We start from the raw sequence: 22,062 nt of genomic DNA, 5'->3' as shown, positions 1-22,062 counted from the left end.
ATAAACGACACTACTGCTAGCCTCAGCTGCTCGGATCAGCACTGGATTGTGGACATTAGTCATCAGTGACGTGTGTCAACTTGCCTGAACATTTCACATATCAAGGACTGTAAATTATATTGTATGTCGCCCCTCGTTTGCGATTACTACTTGTAAATCTTCAAAGTTAAGTATTGTCAATTTCTTTATAGACATAAAACTACTAATGTTATTTTTTTGAATTGTTGTATAGCATTCCAAGACTGTAACACCCCGTAGGCACCCTATTATGGATGAGTGGGCAACACCCCACGTATAAAGTTTGCCTGAAATCGGTCCTGTGGTTTCGAGGAGATGTGGATTATACATATGCACATCAGTTTTTAGAATATCTGTGGATATCTTGATGTTCTTTACGTAGGAGATTTTGCACTGTTATTTGCAACAGGCAGAAGATGTGTTTTGTTGGTGTTGCACATTTACTCGATTTTGACCTAGATAAACTCATGCTGCAGTGTTCATCTTCGGCAAGCAAGTGTAGAAGTTGGCACGGAAACAGTCAAGTAAAAAATCCATGAAACTAACAAGTTTATTTAAAGCAGACTTTGGAATTTGCCATTGCACGTGACGAGGTATGCAAGATTCATAAACTGATTCAAAATTCTAGATTCACATTTTTTACTGTTTGCATCTCTTCCGCATAATCTTTCACAGACTGTATTGTGATATATAGTGAAATTTAAAAAAATTGTGAGTGATGCAATAAACCCTTACTGTTTGTTATCATCAACTGTAGAATTAATCTTCTTTGTGTTCCTTTAAAATTTTTGAGAACAGTGTGTTTATCCTCATTCAAAACAATCATTCTCTAATTTCATAACATAATTACATGAGAAATAGGTTTATTTTTTAGAATTTTCAGATGTTTACAAAACTACTTTTTCATAAGTTATCCGTACAAGTGTTTTGGATAACTCATATCGTAGCACGTCAGCATTTGTAGTTCACAATTACTGCCAAAGAATAGATCTCAAATTTCACTGTATATTAACACAAATAAATGTGCATTTTTGAGAATTTTCAGAAGTTACTGTTGGCCTGTGCAAATCCTAATTTTTAGTAAATCAGCATTTGTGATTTAGTCACTGTAGCAGATATTGTAACAAACATATTGTGTTACATCTAGTTTTCTCTTAAAGAGGAGAACATATTATCTACATTTATTGCAAATTAACTCTATTTTTTACTTTGCTAACAATTAAAGTAAACCTCAGAAGATTTTACGAAACTAGTAACTTTTACCAAAGGTTTTTCTGTTGCCTCAATAGAAATCTGATTTTGTGTATTTGCTTCAAGCCTTATGGTGAATTATTAATTTTTAATCAGCAAGCTTAGTTTAAAGTTATTTTTTCACTGTTATGTATACATCGCACCTGCCAAAATCCAGCCCCACTGTGTACATTGTTCTAGGACTTGGTGCGAGTTGGTTGACGTTTGTAAGTAACTGGAAATCACAATGACTACTGTCAAAACATTGTTGGCTGCTGAGAATTGATGTGTTCGAAGAGTTCACGAGAATCATATATCTGTGGTATGGTACCAAAGGTACCTCGAGTACTATCCTCTGCTGTGGATTCTGCTCCTCTGCAGGAACTACGGAATCTGTCATTACTTGCCCACTTGACTGCGAGTGGTGTTTCAATGGTAGATCTAAGTGTCCTGTACAGTGTGGACAGAGACCATGGAGGACTCAGTGTTATTATGATCCCCCCAATGAACACCAATGACCAAGTTGGAGGTGCTGTCTTTCACTGAAACTGAGCCAGTGGGACTCACTTCCAACTGTTTTGGGAAACCTGATTTGTCCAGCGTCAAGAGGTGGCAAACGCAAAAGGGTAGGGATCTATTAATCATCAGCAGTTCAAATGTATGGCAAATGATGGCACCCTTTAGGGAAATGGCAGCAAGAGACAGGAAAAGGCACCACTTGCATTCAGTGTGGATGCCTGGGAGCCTCATTCAACATGTTGAAGAGGCTATTCCAGCAACAATTGAGGAAATATGGTGCAACCAACTGCAGATTGTTGTGCACATCAGAACAAATTATGCCTGTCGTGTGGGCTACAAGGTCATACTTGGGTCATTCCAGTGACTGACAGGGAAGGTTGAGAAGGCCAGCCTCACGCTTGGAGTTTCAATGAGGCTCACAATTTGCAGCACTGTCCCCAGAACTGATTGTGGCCCCTTGGTTCAGAGTTAACTGGAAGGACAATCAGAGACTTTGAAGGTTCTGTGACAAGTTAAGCTGTGACTGCCTGGACTTGCACCATAGGGTTGAGAATTGTAGGGTCCCCACAAATAGATCAAATGTGCACTACGGACCAGAGGCTGCTACTCAGGTTGCTGACTTCATGCGGGGTACACACAGGGCTTTTATATTAGGTGACTCTCCATCCAATCCAGATTATGATAGCTGTAGGAAACCTAGAAGTATCAGTGTAAGATCGAAAGAAATGCCTCCCACAGCTTAGAGTATTAAGATCCTAGTGGTCAACTATTGAAGTATTCACAACAAAGTCCCAAAGTTCAAAGTGCTCCTGAAAAGCAGTGAAGCTCACATTATACTTGGTACAGAAAGCTGGTTGAAACCTAAAACTGATAGCAGTGAGAATTTTGGGGAAAATTTAAGTGTATATTGAAGGAATATGCTAATGGGAAATGGAGATGGTGTATTTGTCACAGCAGACAAGAAACTCAAATCCAACATGATAGAAATTGAAGTTACATGTGAGACTGTTTGGATAAGACTCAGTATGAAGTGTGGGCATAAAATGGTTACTGAATACTTCTACTGTCTACCAGAATCATCTTCTGACATAACCGGAAACTTTAGAGAAAACTTCAGTTCACTTGTAGGTAAGTTCCCCAGTCATACTGTAATCATCATTGGAGACTTTAATCATCCATCAATCATATGGAGAAATTACAGTTTTGTTAGTGCTGGATGTGATAAGACATCTGTGAAACATTACTAAATGCCCTCTCTGAAAGCAACCTAGAACAGATAGTTCAAAACCCCACTCATGATGGAAATATATTAAATCTAATGACAACAAACAGACCTGACCTCTTTGAGGGTGGGCATATTGAAGCTGACCATGAACAGTCGTAGCACAAAGGGCAACTAAAATGAGGATAAAGATTTATATGTTTGGTAAACTAGATAAAGAAGCAGTAATATCATATCTCAATGAGAAATTTGAAACTTTTAGCTCAGAACAGAAGCAAGTAGCGGAATTATACATAAAATTTAAAAGAACAGTTGACCATTCACTTGATAGTTATGGACCCTACATGGTATAGAGTCACTTACAGAAACTCCCAAAGAAATAGACTACTCAATAATAGATGCAAGGTAAGGTAAAAAGCAGTATACAGAGACATGGTGAATGAAAAGCATTTGTTTATCAAGAGAGCAATGCATGAGGTTTTCAGTGATGACCACAGCTGAATATTGTCTAATGATCTTTCACAAAACCCAAAGAAATTCTGGTTGTATGCAAAGGCAGTTAGTGGCAACAAAATTAACATTGAGTCACTAAACAGGTGAGACAGGAACTAAAATTGAGGGCAGCAAAGCAAAAGCGGAAATGAAGTACTCATCATCATCATCATCATCATCATCATTTATTGCCTTATCGGGCCTTTAAGGCCTACAGCAAGAAGAACAAAAGGAAAAGTAAAGACAAAAAGACTTACAAAAGTACTCTATACAGTAGTAAAAGTTACATATGTACATTACAGCTTAAAGAAAAAACGAAAAAATAAACAGGGCATTCAATCAAAGGTTTAAAAGGCAAGAGGGATACATTACAGAAACAAAAAAAACAAAAAAAACACACACGCAGTGTCTGTCAATTACACGAGAGGAGGGAGCTGTTGCAGATGGCAGTCCATCTCATCCGGTCGTTGGCGTCCTCCTCCACGGCTGCTGGTTCCACTTCTTTCAGGATCGTTGTTATCCTATCCTTCCATCGAGTTCTTGGGCGTCCTCTAGGGCGTTTTCCTGTGGGTTGAGAGTGGAGGACTCTGTTTGGAAGGGATCCGTCTGCCCGTAGGATGTGGCCAAACCATTGGAGTCTCTTCTGCGCCAATATTCGTCCAATGTGTGGCTTTCCATACCGCTGGTATAAATCTTCTTTTTTTCTTCGTTCCCATTTACCTTCCATGGCATTGTAGATGGGTCCATATATCTTCCGAAGTACCTTCCTTTCAAATGCACATATTGCTTCTTCTGCTGTTGCTGATGTTGCCCAAGTTTCACAGCCGTATAAAAGTACTGGTCTCACCAGTGTCGTGTATAGGTGGATCTTGTTCTTCTGCGATATCAGCCGAGATCTGAAAAGATTGTTCAGGCTAAAGAACATGCGATTAGCATTTGTTATACGTTGCTGTACTTCTTTCGTTACTTCACTTCTATTTGTTAGTATGGAGCCCAGGTACTTGAACTCTTCAACTCGTTCGAAGGTATGCCTGTCGACATCAATGGAAGGAGGGAGATCTCGGCGGCGTGATACAACAAGATATTTAGTTTTTTCCTCGTTCACCACCAGCCCAATTTTCTCTGCATTGTGGAGGAATCGGGAAGTATCCCTGCGTACTTGCTCTAGAGTGTCGCCAAGGATCACAACATCATCAGCAAATGCCAAGATTGTGTCTGCTCCCACCATCTCCATCTCTCTGGTTCGACAAGTGTCACGGCTTACTTTTTCCAGGGCCAAATTGAATAATATTGGCGCCAATGGATCTCCTTGTCTCAATCCATTTTGTATACTGAATGATGGTGATAGTTGATTACCAAACCGCACTTGGGCCGTAGACTGAGAGTAGCAAGCAGCAATTAAGCGGATGTATTTTGATGGGATGCCAAGTTCCTCTAACGTTTCCCATAACGTGGCGCGGTCAATGCTGTCATAAGCTTGTCGAAAATCGATGAAGATGAGGTGTAGATCCTTATTGAATTCGTAGAATTTTTCTATCAACTGCCTCAGAGTAAATATGTGATCAATTGTCGATCGTCCAGCAACGAACCCACATTGATAGGTCCCTACAATTCCTTCAGCCAGTGGTTTCATGCGGTTTAGTATCAGTGTTGTAAAAACTTTGTAGCCAATTTCAAGTAACGAAATCCCTCGGTAGTTGGATACATGAGTAGCATCTCCCTTCTTGAATATGGGACATATGATTGTTCCCTTCCATTCCTCAGGAATAACTTCTGCTTCCCAGATGGTAGAAATTAATCGTTTCAAAGCACCCACCAGTGTTTCCCCTCCCAAGCGAAGCATCTCAGCTGTGATACCACTACCTCCTGGAGCCTTGTTGTTCTTGAGTGCTTTTAGGGCAACACTGATTTCTTCCTCAGATGGTTCAGGGACTTCAACTCTGTCAAAACGGGCATCCGTCTGTGTTGTCCCTACTGGTGGGTTGTCGGGATTCAATAGGTTTTCAAAATGTTTTTTAAATAGGGTTGCTTGCTCTTCTGGCGGTACAACTTCACCCGTCTCATTCGTTAGGACCAATGTACGTTGTCTGTATGCGCCTCTGGCGAATCTTGAGGCCTGGAAAAACGAGCGTGACGACTTTGCTTCTTCGACTGCAATCAACAGACTTTTGTGGTGGTCCCGTTTCTTCTTTCTCATGAGTTGGTCCGTGTTACGCCTCGCTTCGTAGTAAGCTACCCTTGCTTCTTCCGAGAGTTGCTGTAGCCATTTTATCCTCTTCGCTGATCTAATCTCAACAGATTCTCGACATTGTTCATCGAACCAAGGTTTACTTCTTCGTTTTGCATCGCAAACTAGTTCTTCATTTGCACTTTCTAACACTGCATTCCTCAGCAGCATCCATGCGTTCTCCACACTGGTAGGGTTCTCTGTTATTGTGAGATGTTCTGCAATTTTTTCTTGATAGCGCTGTCTCACTTCTACATCTTTCAACTTATTCTTGTCGAAGCGGACCATCATTTCAGAATTTCTTCTCCACATGGTTGAAAGTTTCAGACGTAGTTTGACTACCACTAAGAAATGGTCTGAATTCATATCTGCCCCGCGAAAGGATCTTACATGCTCGACACTACAATGATGTCTTCGGTCAACAAGAACGTGATCGATCTGGTTCATCGTACTTCCATCTGGGGATATCCAGGTTACTTTATGCACTGCTTTGCGGGGGAAGTATGTGCTTCTAACGATCATTCTCCTTGTATCGGCAAGGTTAATTAATTTGATACCATTCTCGTTGCTTGTTTCATGGATACTATCAGGCCCTATCGTTGGACGATACTGCACTTCTCTTCCCACTTGGGCATTGAAGTCTCCCATTATCAACTGAATTGAGTGTCTTGGGAGTTTGTCTACTACATTCTCTAGTTCTAGATAGAAGTTATTCTTTGTTTCTTCATCGGCATCCTCTGATGGGGCATGACAGTTGACTAGGCAGATCTTATATGGTTTAGCGTGTAAAATCATCCAACAGATTCGGTCGTTTACAGGAGACCATTTGTTGACAGCCGATATCATTTTATTGTGTACAGCAAAACCAACTCCAGAAGTCCAGGCTGGGCTTAGCTCATTGCTGTTAAAGAGCGTGTGAGTATCTCCAATCTTCATAACACCCTGAGGAAGTCTTGTTTCTTGAATTGCTGCCACTATGCATTGATATTTACTCAGTTCTCCTCCAAGTTGTTTCATTCCCCCCGTCATGATTGACCTTACATTCCATGTTCCAATTCTAAATCCAGAAAATCCATTTACGTATCCAGTTTCGTCACCATTTTGATCCGTCCAGTTTTTCCTTTTGTCTTTTTCTTTAACCAGAATCTTTTTTTTACAGAGGATGGGGGGTTGGCCCATCCTCTAACCCTCCTCCTTTCTCATCCGGGCTTGGGACCGGCAATGAAGTACTCGGTTTTCAAATGTTCCTTTACCAAGAAAAACCTACGAGTTTTACCTAAATTTAATTCTTGTACCACTAAAAAGCTGAGTGAAATAGACATTAATGTCAGTGGTGTTGAGAAATAGCAAAATTGTTAAAACTGAACAAAGCCCCAGTGCCTGATGGAATCCTTATTAGATTTTACACTGAATTTGCAACAGAGACAGCCCCTCTTTTAAGTATAATCTATTATAGCACTCTCGAGCAAAAAACCATGCCCAGGGATTAGAAGAGAGCACAGATCACACTTGTATACAAAAAGGGTAGCAGAAGCGATCACAAAACTACTGTCCAATATTGGGTTGACACCAATTTGTTGTAAAATTTTAGAACATATTCAGATCTTAAACATTATGAAGTATCTTTAACAGAAAGACTTCCTCCATTTCAAACAGCATTGATTTCAAAAACATTGATATTGTGAAGCCCAACTCACACTTTTCTCACATGACATATTGAAAGCTTTGGATCCAAGCAGACAGATAGATGCAGTATTTTTTGATTTCCAAAAAGCATCTGATCCAGTACCACACCTAGCTTACTGTCAAAAGTATGGTCTTATGGGGTATCAAATTAAATTAGTGACTGGATTGAGGACTATTTTGTAGGGAGGACACAGAGTGTTATCTTGGGCAGTCATCGTCAGGTGTAGAAGTAACTGCAGGTGTGCCCCAGGGAAGTGTTTTGGGACGCTAGCTGTACATGTTGTATACCACTGACCTCGCGGACAATATTAATAGTAAGCTCAGAAATTTTGCAGATGATGGAGTTATCTATTATGAAATACTGTCTGAAAGAAACTGCATAAATATTCAGTCAGATCTCGATAAGATTTCAGAATCGTGTAAAGAGTGGCAATTTGCTTTAAATGTTCAGAAATGTAAAATTGTGCATTTAAAAAAAATGAATAAAAAATAAGTTAATCTGTGATTATAATATCGATGAGTCACAGTTGGAACTGCCCAACTCATACAAGTACCTGGGTGTAACAAACACTGTGTACAGATATGAAATGGAATGATCACAAGCCTAAAGCAAGTGGTAGACTTAGGGTTATTGGTGCAATCAGTCTAAAATGGAGATAGCTTACAAATCACTCGTGCAACCCAAACTACAATATTGGTCAAGTGTGTGGAACCTGTAACCAAATAGGGCTAACAGGGGATACTGAACATATACAGAGAAGGTCAGCAAGTATGGTCAAAGGTTTGTTTGACCTGTGTGAGAGTGTCACAGAGATGCTGAAGAAATTGAACTCACAGACTCTTGAAGATAGATGTAGGCCATACCGAGGAAGTCAACTAACTAAGTTTCATGAGTCAGCTTTGAATGATGAATCTAGGAATATACTGCAACCCACTACATATTGCTCACATAGTGATGGTTATGACAAGATTAGAGTAATTACAGCATGCACTGAGGCTTTTAAACAAGCATTCTTTTAATGCTCCATATGTGAATGAAATGGAAAGAAACCCTAGTAACTGGTACAATGGGGTGTGCTCTGTGCCATGCACTTCACAGTGGTTTGCAGAGTATCCATGTAGATGTCGATAGTTGTACTACAAGCATAATACAACAGCATGAAGATGATCTGTATAATACACTTAATTGAAATTGTATGTTATATGTGCATGGTATGTGTTTATGTTACATTTTGATGTTTCATACTAGTTAGAAATATGTTTGACAAAATATTTGTGTGTGTAACTGCACTGGCTTTCATTTATCTTTCTGCTTACACTATTGCTAATATATTTATGAGGCACTTGATGATAAGAGGAGGTCCTAAAATGGGCCATGGAATTAAATAAATATGTACATGATGCAGCTGAGATGGTTTCAATGAAACTTTGATCTCCTTGTAGATATAACAGCCATAGAGCTCTAGAATTAACATGCACAAAATTATGCAAAAAAATCTGCGTCTACATCTATATGGATACTCTGTAAATCACACTTAAGTGCCTTGCAGAAAGTTCATCGAACCACCTTCACAATAAGTCTCTATTATTTCACTCTTGAACAGTGTGCAGAAAAAATGAACACCTATATCTTTCCATGTGAGCTCTTATTTTCCTTATTTTATTATGAGCCTGATCAGTGTTTCCTTAGTCAAAGGCCTTTTAATATTGCAAACAATATTTTGTGACAAGTTTGTGAAGTTAGGAAAACAGGCCAGTACACAGAAGTGAAGCTGTGGTGATGGGTCATGAGACATTCATGGATGGCTCAGCCACTTAGAACACTGCCCGTGATATCAAGGTTCTGGCTTCAAGTCCTGTTTTTAACTTCATTATTAAGGGAGTGATTTATCAACTTACAAGTGTACAAGGAGGTACCTAAAAAAAGCTGTAATAAGATTGCCATGGGTGGAGCTTGTGTAGTACACATTTCTGCCACTAGGCGTATACAGCACAACTCATTGCCAGTTCAGTGCCGCCTCTGTTGTCAACTTGGCTTTTTCTGTTTGTCTGCAGTGATTGTTTTTGCTAGCACTATTTTGTTGTTGTTTCATTCTTTATGATTTCAAGTTTAAGTGAACAACATGCATCTGTGAAATTTTGTTTTTTACTCAGCAAAAATGCTGCTGAAACTGTTTTAATATTGAAAACAGTTTAACAAGATGATCCTAAATACTCTCAAGTGTACAAGTGGTTTGCTTGATTTAGAAAAGGTAAAGTGTCGACTTACGAAAAACCTTGTTCTGGATGTCCAACAAGAGCGTAGTTCATTCAGAGTTTGTTCACCCGGATCAGATAATGATTCAAACCTTTTATTTGTGAGTTTTAAGAAGATTGCGCACCAGTGTTCATCAAAAAAGACCTAATTAGTGGTAGACAGGAGACTGGTTCTTCCACCACGACAACGCACCTGCACACACAGCCATCTCTGTTTGACAGTTTTTGGCTAAAAATGGCATGGCTCCACTGCCCCACACACCTTACTTACCTGACCTGACTCCATTTGATTTTTTTTCTTATTTACACACATGAAAAGGGGCATGAAAGGACACCGATTTGATAACATTGAAGAAGTAACGAAAAAAATGAGGGAGGAGCTGTCAGCCACATGACGACAGAAAATGTTTCCAACAGTGGAAGCACCGGTGGGACAAATATATTAGTTGTAAAGGAGAATATTTTGAAGGGAATAGGGTTGTTTTGTAAACATTTTGAAAATAGATAGCTTTTAAAAAACAATTCCAGTTTTTTGAGTAGCCCCCTCATATAAAGAAATACCCTTAACATATTTTTGTACGGGAAAGTTCAGTTTTACTTGACTTTGTAACACAGAGAACGGAATATGAATGGTATCTGATCACTGAGTTTCAGTTTGTTACCAACTTCTAGAGAATGTTGATAGAACTACCTGTAACGACTATCTTTGTGTACATTACTCCATTAGACTAAAATGTTTAAAAATTCTTTTACAGTGTTAAAATAAGTTTACATTACCTGGTGACTCCACTCGCTGATAGTGATAAGGATTAACACAGACCTCATCACGTTTTAAGTTGAAGGCATATTCACACGATTCAATTGCTCTGAGCTCATGATGCGACTGTAACTCCGGCCAGCGCCACAGTCGGCAATAGATAACGTGAGGTAAACCTTTTCTATGTGATACTTGCAGTCTTCCATCCAATGACCTACAACAGTTTCAAAATTACGATATCAATCACTGCATTCCATAAATAAATGAGTATAAATGCAAATTTGCAGAAAAAATACTAAAGAACTTTATCTTCACAGTTTACTATAACGGCATCACATCTGAAACAGTGTATGAATGGCAGGTAACTATTTACCACAGCCCAGTTCTCAAGTTTATCTACATTCTAGGTCCTCATGAAGGTAACTGAAATTGAAAACTTAATAGGAGTTTCATATCATAGCATCTTCTAAGTTTTGAACCTAAATTTGAAGACTGAAGCAACTGCCACTAATTGTTACATATATAATGCAGGATCTAGTAGTTGGGCACCTGGATGTGTATTTCACAGGGGGAGAATATAATTCACATATCTTTTTTTTATCATTTTATTTCGTGGATGACTACTACTCATTAACTTTTGCAATTGCCAGTTTTTGTTGTGTTCTACCACCATCATCAAGTCTACAAATAAGAAAACAAAATCAACTACATATAATAATGCAGGAGGAAAATATTAAAAGTGCCCTACCAACATTGCAACAAAAGAAGCATTGTAACACAGAGGCACATACATTGTCATAAGCCTCTTCTCCATACATTACAATCTTCAATTTTTCGCATCCAAGTTGGTCCAGTTTGTTTCGCTGTTATCAGTCCATCTTCAGTTGGGTTGTCCTCTAGGTGTTTTCTTATTTCAAGAAGTCCACCACGCAATCATCTTTGTCCATTTCCATTGTTCCGTCTCACTGAATGCCCTGCCCACCTCAATTTGTGTTTCGTAATGATCACTATCATGTTCTAAACTTCTGTATTTTCTTTCATCCATTTTTAACCCTCTTCTTGTTATGCTCAACATGTATCTATCCATTGCTTGTTGGGAAACACCCAAATTTTTTAACTTTCTGTGCATTTAATGTTGTGTTTCATTTCTGGCAGTTAGTACTGGCAGTATACACTTTCAGTTCAAACCACATTTGTAATTTACTTGTAAATACCACATTCAGTTTCACAAATTAACTTCGAGTCATTTTTACCTTCATGCTTACTCCTTCAAATGTCCATTCGTTTGTTGTTTTCCTAAGCACTGAAATCTGTCAATTGTTTCTATAGTTTTATTATTAGCTCACACTGTTTTCCTATGAGCATACTGATCTTACATTATTTTAGTCATACTGTAATTAATCGTCAGGCCTAGTGTTCTGCCTGCTCTGCTCTGTTCCACAACCCTTTGCTCAAGTACTTCTGGATCCACAGAAAGCAAAACACTGTCATCTGGGAACTGGTGGTGGTTCAAAAAACATTTGTTTATGCATGTTCCTTCTTCATCCCAGTTTAATGATTTGAAGATCCCTTCAGAGGTTTCAGAAAATAGCCTTGTTTAACTCCTTTCTTATTTCCAAAATTTTCACTTTCTTGATGTAATCAGATGGAATTTGATGCCTTGTTGTACATATTCTTCAGCACACTGATGAAGCTAGATTTTATTCCTTGGTACTATAGGATTTCCAGAAGAGACTAACACCGTCAAACAGTCTCACAGTACATAACACTGCTTCTTTCTGCAACTCCTTTGACAACCTGCAACCAGTAGACAGTAGACATACACTTCCAAAGCCAGCTTCTCCTCGTGCCTGGTTAATATTCAAAGTTAATACTATAAGGATTTTTGTAAAAGTCTTGTATACTGCTAACAAAAGATGAAAGGGCATGTAGTTCCTCACATCTTCCATGTTGCCATTTTGCAGATTAGAAATTCATCTATCTGGTATCATTATCTTATACTCATTCTGTGAATAATTGTGGGAGTTCTGCTTCCATTCTGGAGCTAGTAAGTTTGTTCCTCATTGCATCAGTAACAAGTAGAACACTCACTGTAATACTAGCATATGTCAAAGACTATGCCCAATCTTATCATATACTACACTTCTAAGTCATAGTGAGGTATTTCCTACAGTTGACAATCTTGTGCAAAGATTTTTAATTTTTATATCTTATTTTATTAAACATTCATTTCATATAACCTGGCTCACAGGCATTTGTGTTCCAATCTTATTTAAAATTTGAAGCTCTTCCTGAATTTCTAAATGTTGTGACAGAAGATGCAGGAGCCTATGCAGCACTAAGTAGAAGTAAATGTAGCTCAATGGATGACTGGACCTTGCAATTACAACAACATTCTTGCATGTGTGTTTTCGCAAGTCTTGGACACATATTTCCCACCCTTCCTGAAATCATAAGCTCCAGGAAGATAACTGTTTTTTCCTACTAGAGTAATGCGGTGAATAATATTCTTGAGTAGGATGTATTCATTTTCTGCACTAGTGAAATAACTCCTCAGTCTCCTTGAAGCAATATGATGAACTCGTCTATATATCACTTATAATACATTAATTTTCACTTACTTCTTCAAAGAATCTTGTTTCTAATCAATTGATACAATTTTTGCCATCATAACTAATAATTTTCCTCCTGCAATAGATGTGAAGTAATTATACACCAACAGGAAATCGAGCATAGCCATATGTTGAAGGGCTTTGCAATTTGATATTCACCTAGGAATTACATTTTTTTCTTATTGCCTTGATAGCCTCCTTTAGTGAATACTAGTGTACATGGTATTGGTTTTCTATGTTTAGTGAGATTAAGGTGGCATTGTTAGGGATTTCAATGTTTTTATTTTCATATGCAAAGCTGGCACTATTTTTAATGTTTAAATATATTAGATGTGTGAAGCATTCAACCAGTTTTTCCTTCCTTAAATTCAGTGCCTAATTTTATGCTGTTCACAACTGCTCTGATGAATTTATCATCCTTGTGCACTTTTACTTGTGCCCGAAAATTTCTCTCTGTTGGGAATACAGAAAGTTGGAATTACCCATTTTCTTCTTTGACTCACTGTGGAATTATCTGTAGTCCTTTTTAAACTTTACAAAACATTTTTGAATAATCATGTTGCAAATATGTTCCTCCTCATAAATAACTAAAACTGCAGTACCATCCTTAACAGCTTTGTTTAAAAAGGAGTTACTCCACATTTTAGTTTAGCCACTGGTTATAAAGTTTTGCTTTCCCATACAGAGTGTCACAAAAAGGTACGGACAAACTTTCAGGAAACATTCCTCCCACACAAAGAAAGAAAATATGTTATGTGGACATGTGTCCGGAAACGCTTACTTTCCATGTTAGAGCTCATTTTATTACTTGTCTTCAAATCACATTAATCATGGAATGGAAAAACACAGCAACAGAACGTACCACCATGACTTCAAACACTTTGTTACAGGAAATGTTCAAAATGTCCTCGGTTAGCGAGGATACATGCATCCACTCTCCGTCGCATGGAATCCCTGATGCGCTCATGCAGCCCTGGAGAATGGCGTATGTTATCACAGCCGTCCACAATATGAGCACGAGGAGTCTCTGCATTTGGTACCGGGGTTGCGTGGACAAGAGCTTTCAAATGCCCCCATAAATGAAAGTCAAGAGGGTTGAGGTCAGGAGAGCGTGGAGGCCATGGAATTGGTCCGCCTCTATCAATCCATCAGTCACCGAATCTGTTGTTGAGAAGCGTACGAACACTTCGACTGAAATGTGCTGGAGCTCCATCGTGCATGAACCATATGTTGTGTCGTACTTGTAAAGGCACATGTTCTAGCAGCACAGGTAGAGTATCCCGTATGAAATCATGATAACGTGCTCCATTGAGCGTAGGTGGAAGAACATGGAGCCCAATCAAGACATCACCAACAATTCCTGCCCAAACGTACACAGAAAATCTGTGTTGATGACGTGATTGCACAATTGCGTGCAGATTCTCGTCAGCCCACACATGTTGATTGTGAAAATTTACAATTTGATCACGTTGGAATGAAGCCTCATCCGTAAAGAGAACATTTGCACTGAAATGAGGATTGACACACTGTTGGATCAACCATTCGCAGAAGTGTACCCATGGAGGCCAATCAGCTGCTGATACTGCCTGCACACGCTGTACATGGTACGGAAACAACTGGTTCTCCCGTAGCACTCTCCATACAGTGACGTGGTCAACGTTACCTTGTACAGCAGCAACGCTGACATTAGGGTTATCGTCGACTGCATGAAGAATTGCCTCGTCCATTGCAGGTGTCCTCGTCGTTCTAGGTCTTCCGCAGTCGCGAGTCATAGGCCGGAATGTTCCGTGCTCCCTAAGACCCCGATCAATTGCTTCGAACGTCTTCCTGTCGGGACACCTTCGTTCTGGAAATCTGTCACGATACAAACGTACCGCACCACGGCTATTGCCCCTTGCTAATCCATACATCAAATGGGCATCTGCCAACTCTGCATTTGTAAACATTGCACTGACTGCAAAACCACGTTTGTGATGAACACTAACCTGTTGATGCTACGTACTGATGTGCTTGATGCTAGTACTGTAGAGCAATGAATCGCATGTCAACACAAGCACCGAAGTCAACATTACCTTCCTCCAATTGGGCCAACTGGCAGTGAAACGAGGAAGTACAGTACATACTGACGAAACTAAAATGAGCTCTAACATGGAAATTAAGCGTTTCCGGACACATGTCCACATAACATCTTTTCTTTATTTGTGTGTGAGGAATGTTTCCTGAAAGTTTGGCCGTACCTTTTTGTAACACCCTGTATAAGGTAGTAATTACTTTGACAACCCACACACAATGAAAATATTTTAGAATCTGTAGCCACAGACAGGCTGGATCTTTTCAACAGTGTCAGAACAGAGACAGTGATTAGTAATCGTGATCTCATCATATAGTGACAATGGTTACTAAAGTTAATAAATTCATCAAGAAGGACAGGAGAGTTTTTATGCTGGAAAGAGCAGATAAGCAGTTGTTAGCACCCTACTTAGACAATGAATGGACATCATTTGGTTCCAATATGATGGACACAGAATAATTATGAGCAAAGTTTAAACTGAATGAAAATTGCGATTGCAGAAGTATGTGCCAAGTAAGTGGATTATGACAGAAAAGAGCCACCATGGTTTAATAACCACATTCCGGAAACACTGAGGAAACAGTGATTGTTGCATTCCCGGTTAAAAAACAATGCATGAATATCGACAGATAAGAGTCACAAGATGTTTGTTTGCATACAAAAAAGACTGACAGCTGGAGCACACAACAACTTCCACCATCATATGTCTGTGAAAGATCTTGCCACAAACCTTAGAGAATTAAGATCGTATGTAAATTTGCTAAGTGGGTCAAGGGCTTCTATTTAGTCACTTGCCACCTATGCTGGTGAGACAGTAGATGACAGCAAAAGGAAAGCTGAAATATTAAATTTCGTGTTTAAAAAAATCATTCACACTGGAGGATTGTACAGACATCAAATCATTGACTGTTGCACAGACTCCTGTATGGAAGCCATAGTAATGGGAAGCCCTGGTATTGAAAAGCAACTAAAAGAGTTGAAAACAAATTACTTCTCAGGTCCAGATGGAATCTAAATTAGCTTTTACAAAGAGTACTCACTGCCACTGGCCCCGTACTTAGCTTACATTTATCATGAATCTTTCACTTAGCGCAAAGTCCCAAGTGACTGGAAAAAATCACAGGCGACTTCCATAAATAAGAAGAGTAAAAGAAAAAAATTGTAAAATTACAGACCAATATAACGCTGATATGCTGCAGAATTACTGAGCATATTTCAAGTTCAAATATAATAAACTTCTTTGAGAGAGGAAAACATCTGTAGACAAATCAACATGAATTTAAAAAGCATCACTCAGGTAAAACTCAGTTTGCCCTTTTCTGACATGACATCCTGGGAACGGTGGATGAAAGGCAACAGGCAGACTCCATATTCCTACATTTCCAGAAAGTGTTCGACACTGTGCCCAATGACAGACTGTTAACACAGGTCCCAGCATGTGGAATAGGTTCTTGATATGCGAGTGGTTCGAAGACTTCTTGAGTAATAGAACCCAGTTCATTATGTCAGATGGCGAATGTTCATTAACAGGCAAGGTTGGCTGGTTGGTTGGTTGGTTTTAAAGAGACCAAATTACGAGGTCATCCTACATGTATTGAACAAGAAATAATCCTTAGAGGAAGGATACAAACGCCAACGGAAGCCAGACTGTAACCCAGATACAATAAAACAGAGAGAAAATCAAGGAGAAGTAAGAGGGGAGTGAGAGAGGCAGGTAAGGTGGGTGAGCTGCGCTGCCCAGAATGCATACGGAGGCAAGACAAATCATTAAAAATGGCAAACTTAAAAGAATAAGGAAAACAAAAAGATGGAAAGGGTAGGGGCAAGGCCAGATCACTGAGCAAGGGCTTGCATGAGACACCTGGGTCAGAGCACGCAAGGAGTGCCCCTCCAACCCTTCAGGTGGTCAATGAGGTCATAGTAGCTTACAGAGACAAGTAAAAACGATTTTTTGTGGTTGAAATGTAAAATCCAGTCGGCTGCATTGGCATTGTCTGCTAGCACCAGAGATAGCACGCCAGGAAGGTTGAACTATCATTGCAACACAGCCAAATCTGGGCAGCCTAGTAGGATGTGGGTCACCGTCAGATGGGCACCAATTGGCAGGTTAGGTAGACCATCATGTCAGAGAATGTGGCCATAAGTCAGCATAGAGGGGGCAATGCGTAGCTGACAAACAACAGTGGATTCCCTGCTAGAAGCGCAAAGGGAAGATTGCCACGTGGTCGTGGCCGCCTTTACTGCCATCAGTTTGTTTGACAGTCCACAATGGACCATTGTGAGTTCCATACCTACAACAATTGATGGTGTAGAGTCAAGCAAAGGTCCAGTTCCGAGACCCCTATTTCCAAAATCATCACTATGGTAGTCAACTTTGCCAAGTGGTTGGCATGTTCATTTCCTGAGATCCCAACATGTCCAGGGTTCCAAACAAACACAACTGGCCAGCCATCTTGATGGAGGTCAGAAAGAAGATCCTGGGTAGTCGTGACTAATGGGTGACAAGGGTAGCACTGGTCTATAGCCTGAATGGCGCTCAGGGAGTTGCAGCAGACTAGAAGCAGGTTGCCAGAGAAAGAACAAGCATGGCTGATGGCTCATTTGATGGCCACCAATTCAGCTGCATCCATCTGGCAGGGAGCGTAGTTCACAGCACCTTGTCTGTATGTATGCAAAACCGGTATATCCATTGACTGTTGAACTGTCAGTATATACCACTGCCGAAACCAGAAATGCATCAAAGACAGCCAGGAACAGGTGGCAAAACACCATGGGGTCAACTGAATCGTTCAGTTCAAAGGATAAACTGAGACAGAACTGAGGTCAGGGTACATGCCGTAGGGTCATAAGGGATTGCTCCCTGACAACAGGCAACAGTGGGGGAAGTTCATGTTCAGAGCACAGACACTAGTCCAACCGCACCTGTGACCCCAGTTCTGGGTCTCTGTTGTGGGAGGTGGATCTCCCTAATAGGAAAAAGGATGTGGTCATTTGGATGCTTTGGGAAGCTGCAAACTTGTGCAGCATAACTGAGTAGCTGTTGTTGGCACCTGATCCTTAGTGGAGGCTATTCGCAGGACTAGTCTGAAAGGCTCCTGTTGCAAGTCGGACCCCACAGTGATGTATCGGGTCCAGTGACCATAGTGCTAAGGGCTACGCCAAACCATATGCCAGACATCCATAATCAAGGGGGGGGGGGGATAGGATCAGGGCTTTGTAAAGGAACGTAAGGGTAGTGTGGTCTGCACCCCAGCTGGTGTTACTGAGGCTGTGAAAGCATATTAAGGTGTAGCCCGCACCTTTGCTGAAGTTGGTGAAGATGGGGAAGGCATGTCAAGTGGGCATCGAAGACCAGTCCCAAAAAGCAATAAGTCTCCACCACACTGAGTAACTGACCATCAAGGTAAAGTTCTGGTTGTGGATGAACAGTACAACAGCAACAGAAGTGTATGACGTGAGTCTTGGCAGCTGAAAATGGAAAGAAGTGGGTGAGGGCCCATGACTGAGCCTTTCGAATGGCACCCTGTGGTTGGTGTTCAGCAACATCCTCACTACAGGAGCAATAGTGAAAGCAAAAATCGTTGGCATACAAGGAGGGTGATACTGAATACCCCACAGCTGCTAGACTGTTGAAGGCCACTAGAAAGAGCAGGGACACTCAATATACAGCTGTGTGGGATCCAATTCTCTTGCATATGGGGTTGGGAAACACCAACTTGAACCTGAAAAGTATGGTGCAACAAGACGCTCTGGACAAAAGTCGGAATCGGGCCTCTGTGATCCCACTCATACAAGGTAGTTAAGATGTGGTGTCGCTATGTGATGTTGTTAGCCTTTTGCAAGTTGAAGAAGATAGCAATAAGGTGTTGATGTCGGTCAAAAGCTGTCTGGATAGCAGATTCCAGGAAAATCATATTAACAGCAGTGGAACAGCTTTGGCGAAAACTTCTCTGGGATGGATCCAGAAAGCCCTGAGACTGAAGGAGCCAACACAGCTGCCAGCTCACCATGCACTGAAGCAACTTCCAGAGAACATTTGTAAGGCTAACTGGCCAATAGCTGTCCATCTCTAGGGGATGCTTACCTGGTTTCAGTACCAGGACAATAATGATGTTCTCGCCACTGAGATGGGAACTCGCCCTTGCTCCTGATATGGTTAAAGATGGTAATGAGATGATGCTGACAATCCACTGACAGATGTTTGAGCATTTGGTTATGGATAAAGTCTGGCCCTGGGGCTGTATCAGGTCAAAGGGCTAGGGCACTGAAGAATTTACACTCACTGAATGGAGCCTTATAGGCCTCCAGGTGGCAAGTAGAGACAGATAAGTGCAACTGCTCCACCTGCTGGGTAAGGACATGAAAGGTAGGATGACAGTTCTCAGATGCAGAAGCTAGAGCATAATGCGGATCGAAAAGTTCCGTTATGGCGTCTGGGTCAGCGAAAACAGCACCTTTCAAGGAAATACCAAGTACACCTGCTGAGGACAGATATCCACAGAGGCATGTGATCTTCACCCAAACCTGCAAAGGCTGTGTACATGGTCCAATGGTTAAAACATACCGTTCCCAGCATTCTTACTTCCATCGTTTTATTAAGTGACACAATTGAGCATGAAGCTGTTTCAAGGCAATAAGGCACTAGACGGATGGATGCCACCTATGGTGTTGAAGAGCTCACCAGAGATCTCTAATAGCCTCAGCAATTTCCGAGGTCCATCCCGGTACTATCCTGATGGGAAGATCCCGAAGAATAGAGGATCGGTATGTTGGCTCCTGATAGAATGGTTGCTGTTGCAATCTGGACAGCCATGTCAATGCCTCAATGTAGTGGGGAGCTAGGAATGACAGTGGAGGTGAAAGCATCCCAGTCAGCATTGTGGAGAGCCCATCTGGGTGTGTGCCCAGGGGAGTGAAACTGAAGAAGGGACTGAAAGATCATGAAGTGGTCACTACCACACAGGTCATTGTGGACCCTCCAGTGGATGGATGGGAGAAGACCAGGGCTGCAAATGGAAAGATCAATAGCCGAGTAAGTTACACGTGCCACAATGAAGTGTGTGGAGGCACCAGTATTCAAGAGACAAAGGTCAAAATCTACCAGTAAGTTCTGATGATGTTACCGCAGCCAGTGATCATGGTTCCACCCCACAAAGGGTTATGGCCATTGAAGTCGCCCAGGAAAAATGGAGGGAGCTGAGAATCACTGCAGACAATGCACTGAGACACTCCACCATCAGGAGGGACGGCAAGATCATGAAATGCCCTTGCCAGAACAGCCACAGCCTCCAAAGTTGTATGAAGAGGCACAAGTTCGCTATATACAGAGTTCAGAACACAGGTGCAAACTCCACCTGACACCCTATCACAATCGACACAATTCTTAAAATATGAATATTGTGAATATTCTCACACCCGTACCTGAGATTCTGGACATCCACACAGCACAGACGTCTGCTAGGGTCACCATACTGTAACAGCTCAGCTGCAGTGGCAGATCGTACAGCTACCACAGCACAGACAAGAGGGCTTGTGAGTCCAGATGTGTCAACACGAACTGTTGCAAAATGGTTATTAGCAGTGGGACTATGGGCATGCACATCTCTAGCCCGTCTTCCACTCGCCCCACAGACTCTACGTGCACAGATCGACAGGGGATGTCAGAGGATCACTTGGAAGATGGAAAGGCATGCTGTGGTCCCAAAATACTTATTGTAGTCATGACACACTGTCACCTATTTCACGATAATACAAAATGAACTGCCCTTATTTGGACTTTTTAGATATCCTCCATCAATCCTGTCTGGTAAGGCTCACACGGCACAGCAGTACTCTAGCAGAGAACAGACAAGCGTAGTGTAGGCACTCTTTTTAGTAGACCTGTTGCATCTTTTAAGCGTTCTTCCAATGTAACGCAGTCTTCTGTATGCTTTTCCCGCAACGCTATCTATGTGACCGTTCCATTTAAGTTGCTTGTAATTGTAATTCTTAGGTATTTAGTTTAGATTTGTGTGATTTATCGTGTATCCAAAATTTAAAGTATTCCTCTTAGTATTCATGTGGATGGCCTCACACTTTTTATCATTTAAGGTCAACTGGCACTTTTCGCACAATACAGATATCTTGTCTAAATCATTTTGTAATTGGTTTTGATCTTCTGATGACTTTACAGAAGGTAAATGACAGCATTATCTGCAAACAATCTAAGGAGGCTGCTCAGATTGCTGTTCCTAATCTCTATAAATGATGTGGGAGACAGAGTGCTTATAACAGTTCCTTGGTGAACGCCAAATATCAATTCTATTTTACTCAATGACTTCCTGTCAATTACTATGGACTGTGGCCTTTCTGACAGGAAATTACGAATCCAGTCGCACAAACTGAGACGATATTCCATAGGCACGTAATCCGATTAGAAGTCTCTTGTGAGGAATGGTATCGAAAGCCTCTTGAAAATCTAGAAATATAGAATCAATTTGTGATCCTCTGTCGACAGCACTCATTACTTCGTGAGAATAAGGAACTATTTGTGTTTCATAAGAACAATATTTTCTGAATTCGTACTGACTGTGTGACAACGAATCGTTTTCATCGTGGTAATTCATAATGTTCGAACAGAGTGTATGTTCCAAAATCCAACAGCAAATCGACGTCAGTAATATGGATCTGTCTTTCATCGGATTACTCCTATTTGCTTTCTTGAGTATTGGTGTGACCTGTGCAACTTTTAAGTCCTTAGGTACAGACCTTTCGTTGAACGAGCGTTCGTATATGTTGTTGAAGTAACTGGTATACGATCTGGACCGGAGGACCTGCCTTTATTAAGCGATTTAAGCCGCTTTGCTAAGAATATCTACTTTAAGTTGTCATGTTGACAGGAGTTCTTGATTTGAATTCTAGAATATTTACTTCGTCATCTTTGGAGACAGAATTTCGGAAAACCGTATTTAGTAACTCCGCTGTCACTGGTAA

At 40.7% G+C, this 22,062-nt stretch overlaps 1 protein-coding gene across 1 annotated transcript in view; it reads right to left on the bottom strand.

Annotated features, from left to right (window-relative positions):
• Nucleotides 1-22,062, bottom strand: part of LOC124721863 (mothers against decapentaplegic homolog 3-like) — a 223,740-nt gene that overhangs the window by 76,445 nt on the left and 125,233 nt on the right. Inside the window, exon 2 of the mRNA XM_047246999.1 lies at nucleotides 10,428-10,621. Within this exon, the coding sequence (XP_047102955.1) occupies nucleotides 10,428-10,621 (194 nt within the window). The remainder of the gene's footprint in view (nucleotides 1-10,427; nucleotides 10,622-22,062) is intronic.

Source organism: Schistocerca piceifrons, chromosome X (genome assembly GCF_021461385.2).
Source record: "Schistocerca piceifrons isolate TAMUIC-IGC-003096 chromosome X, iqSchPice1.1, whole genome shotgun sequence".
Classification (NCBI taxonomy): Eukaryota; Metazoa; Arthropoda; class Insecta; order Orthoptera; family Acrididae; genus Schistocerca; species Schistocerca piceifrons.
This window is presented reverse-complemented; position numbering and strand designations above follow the sequence as displayed.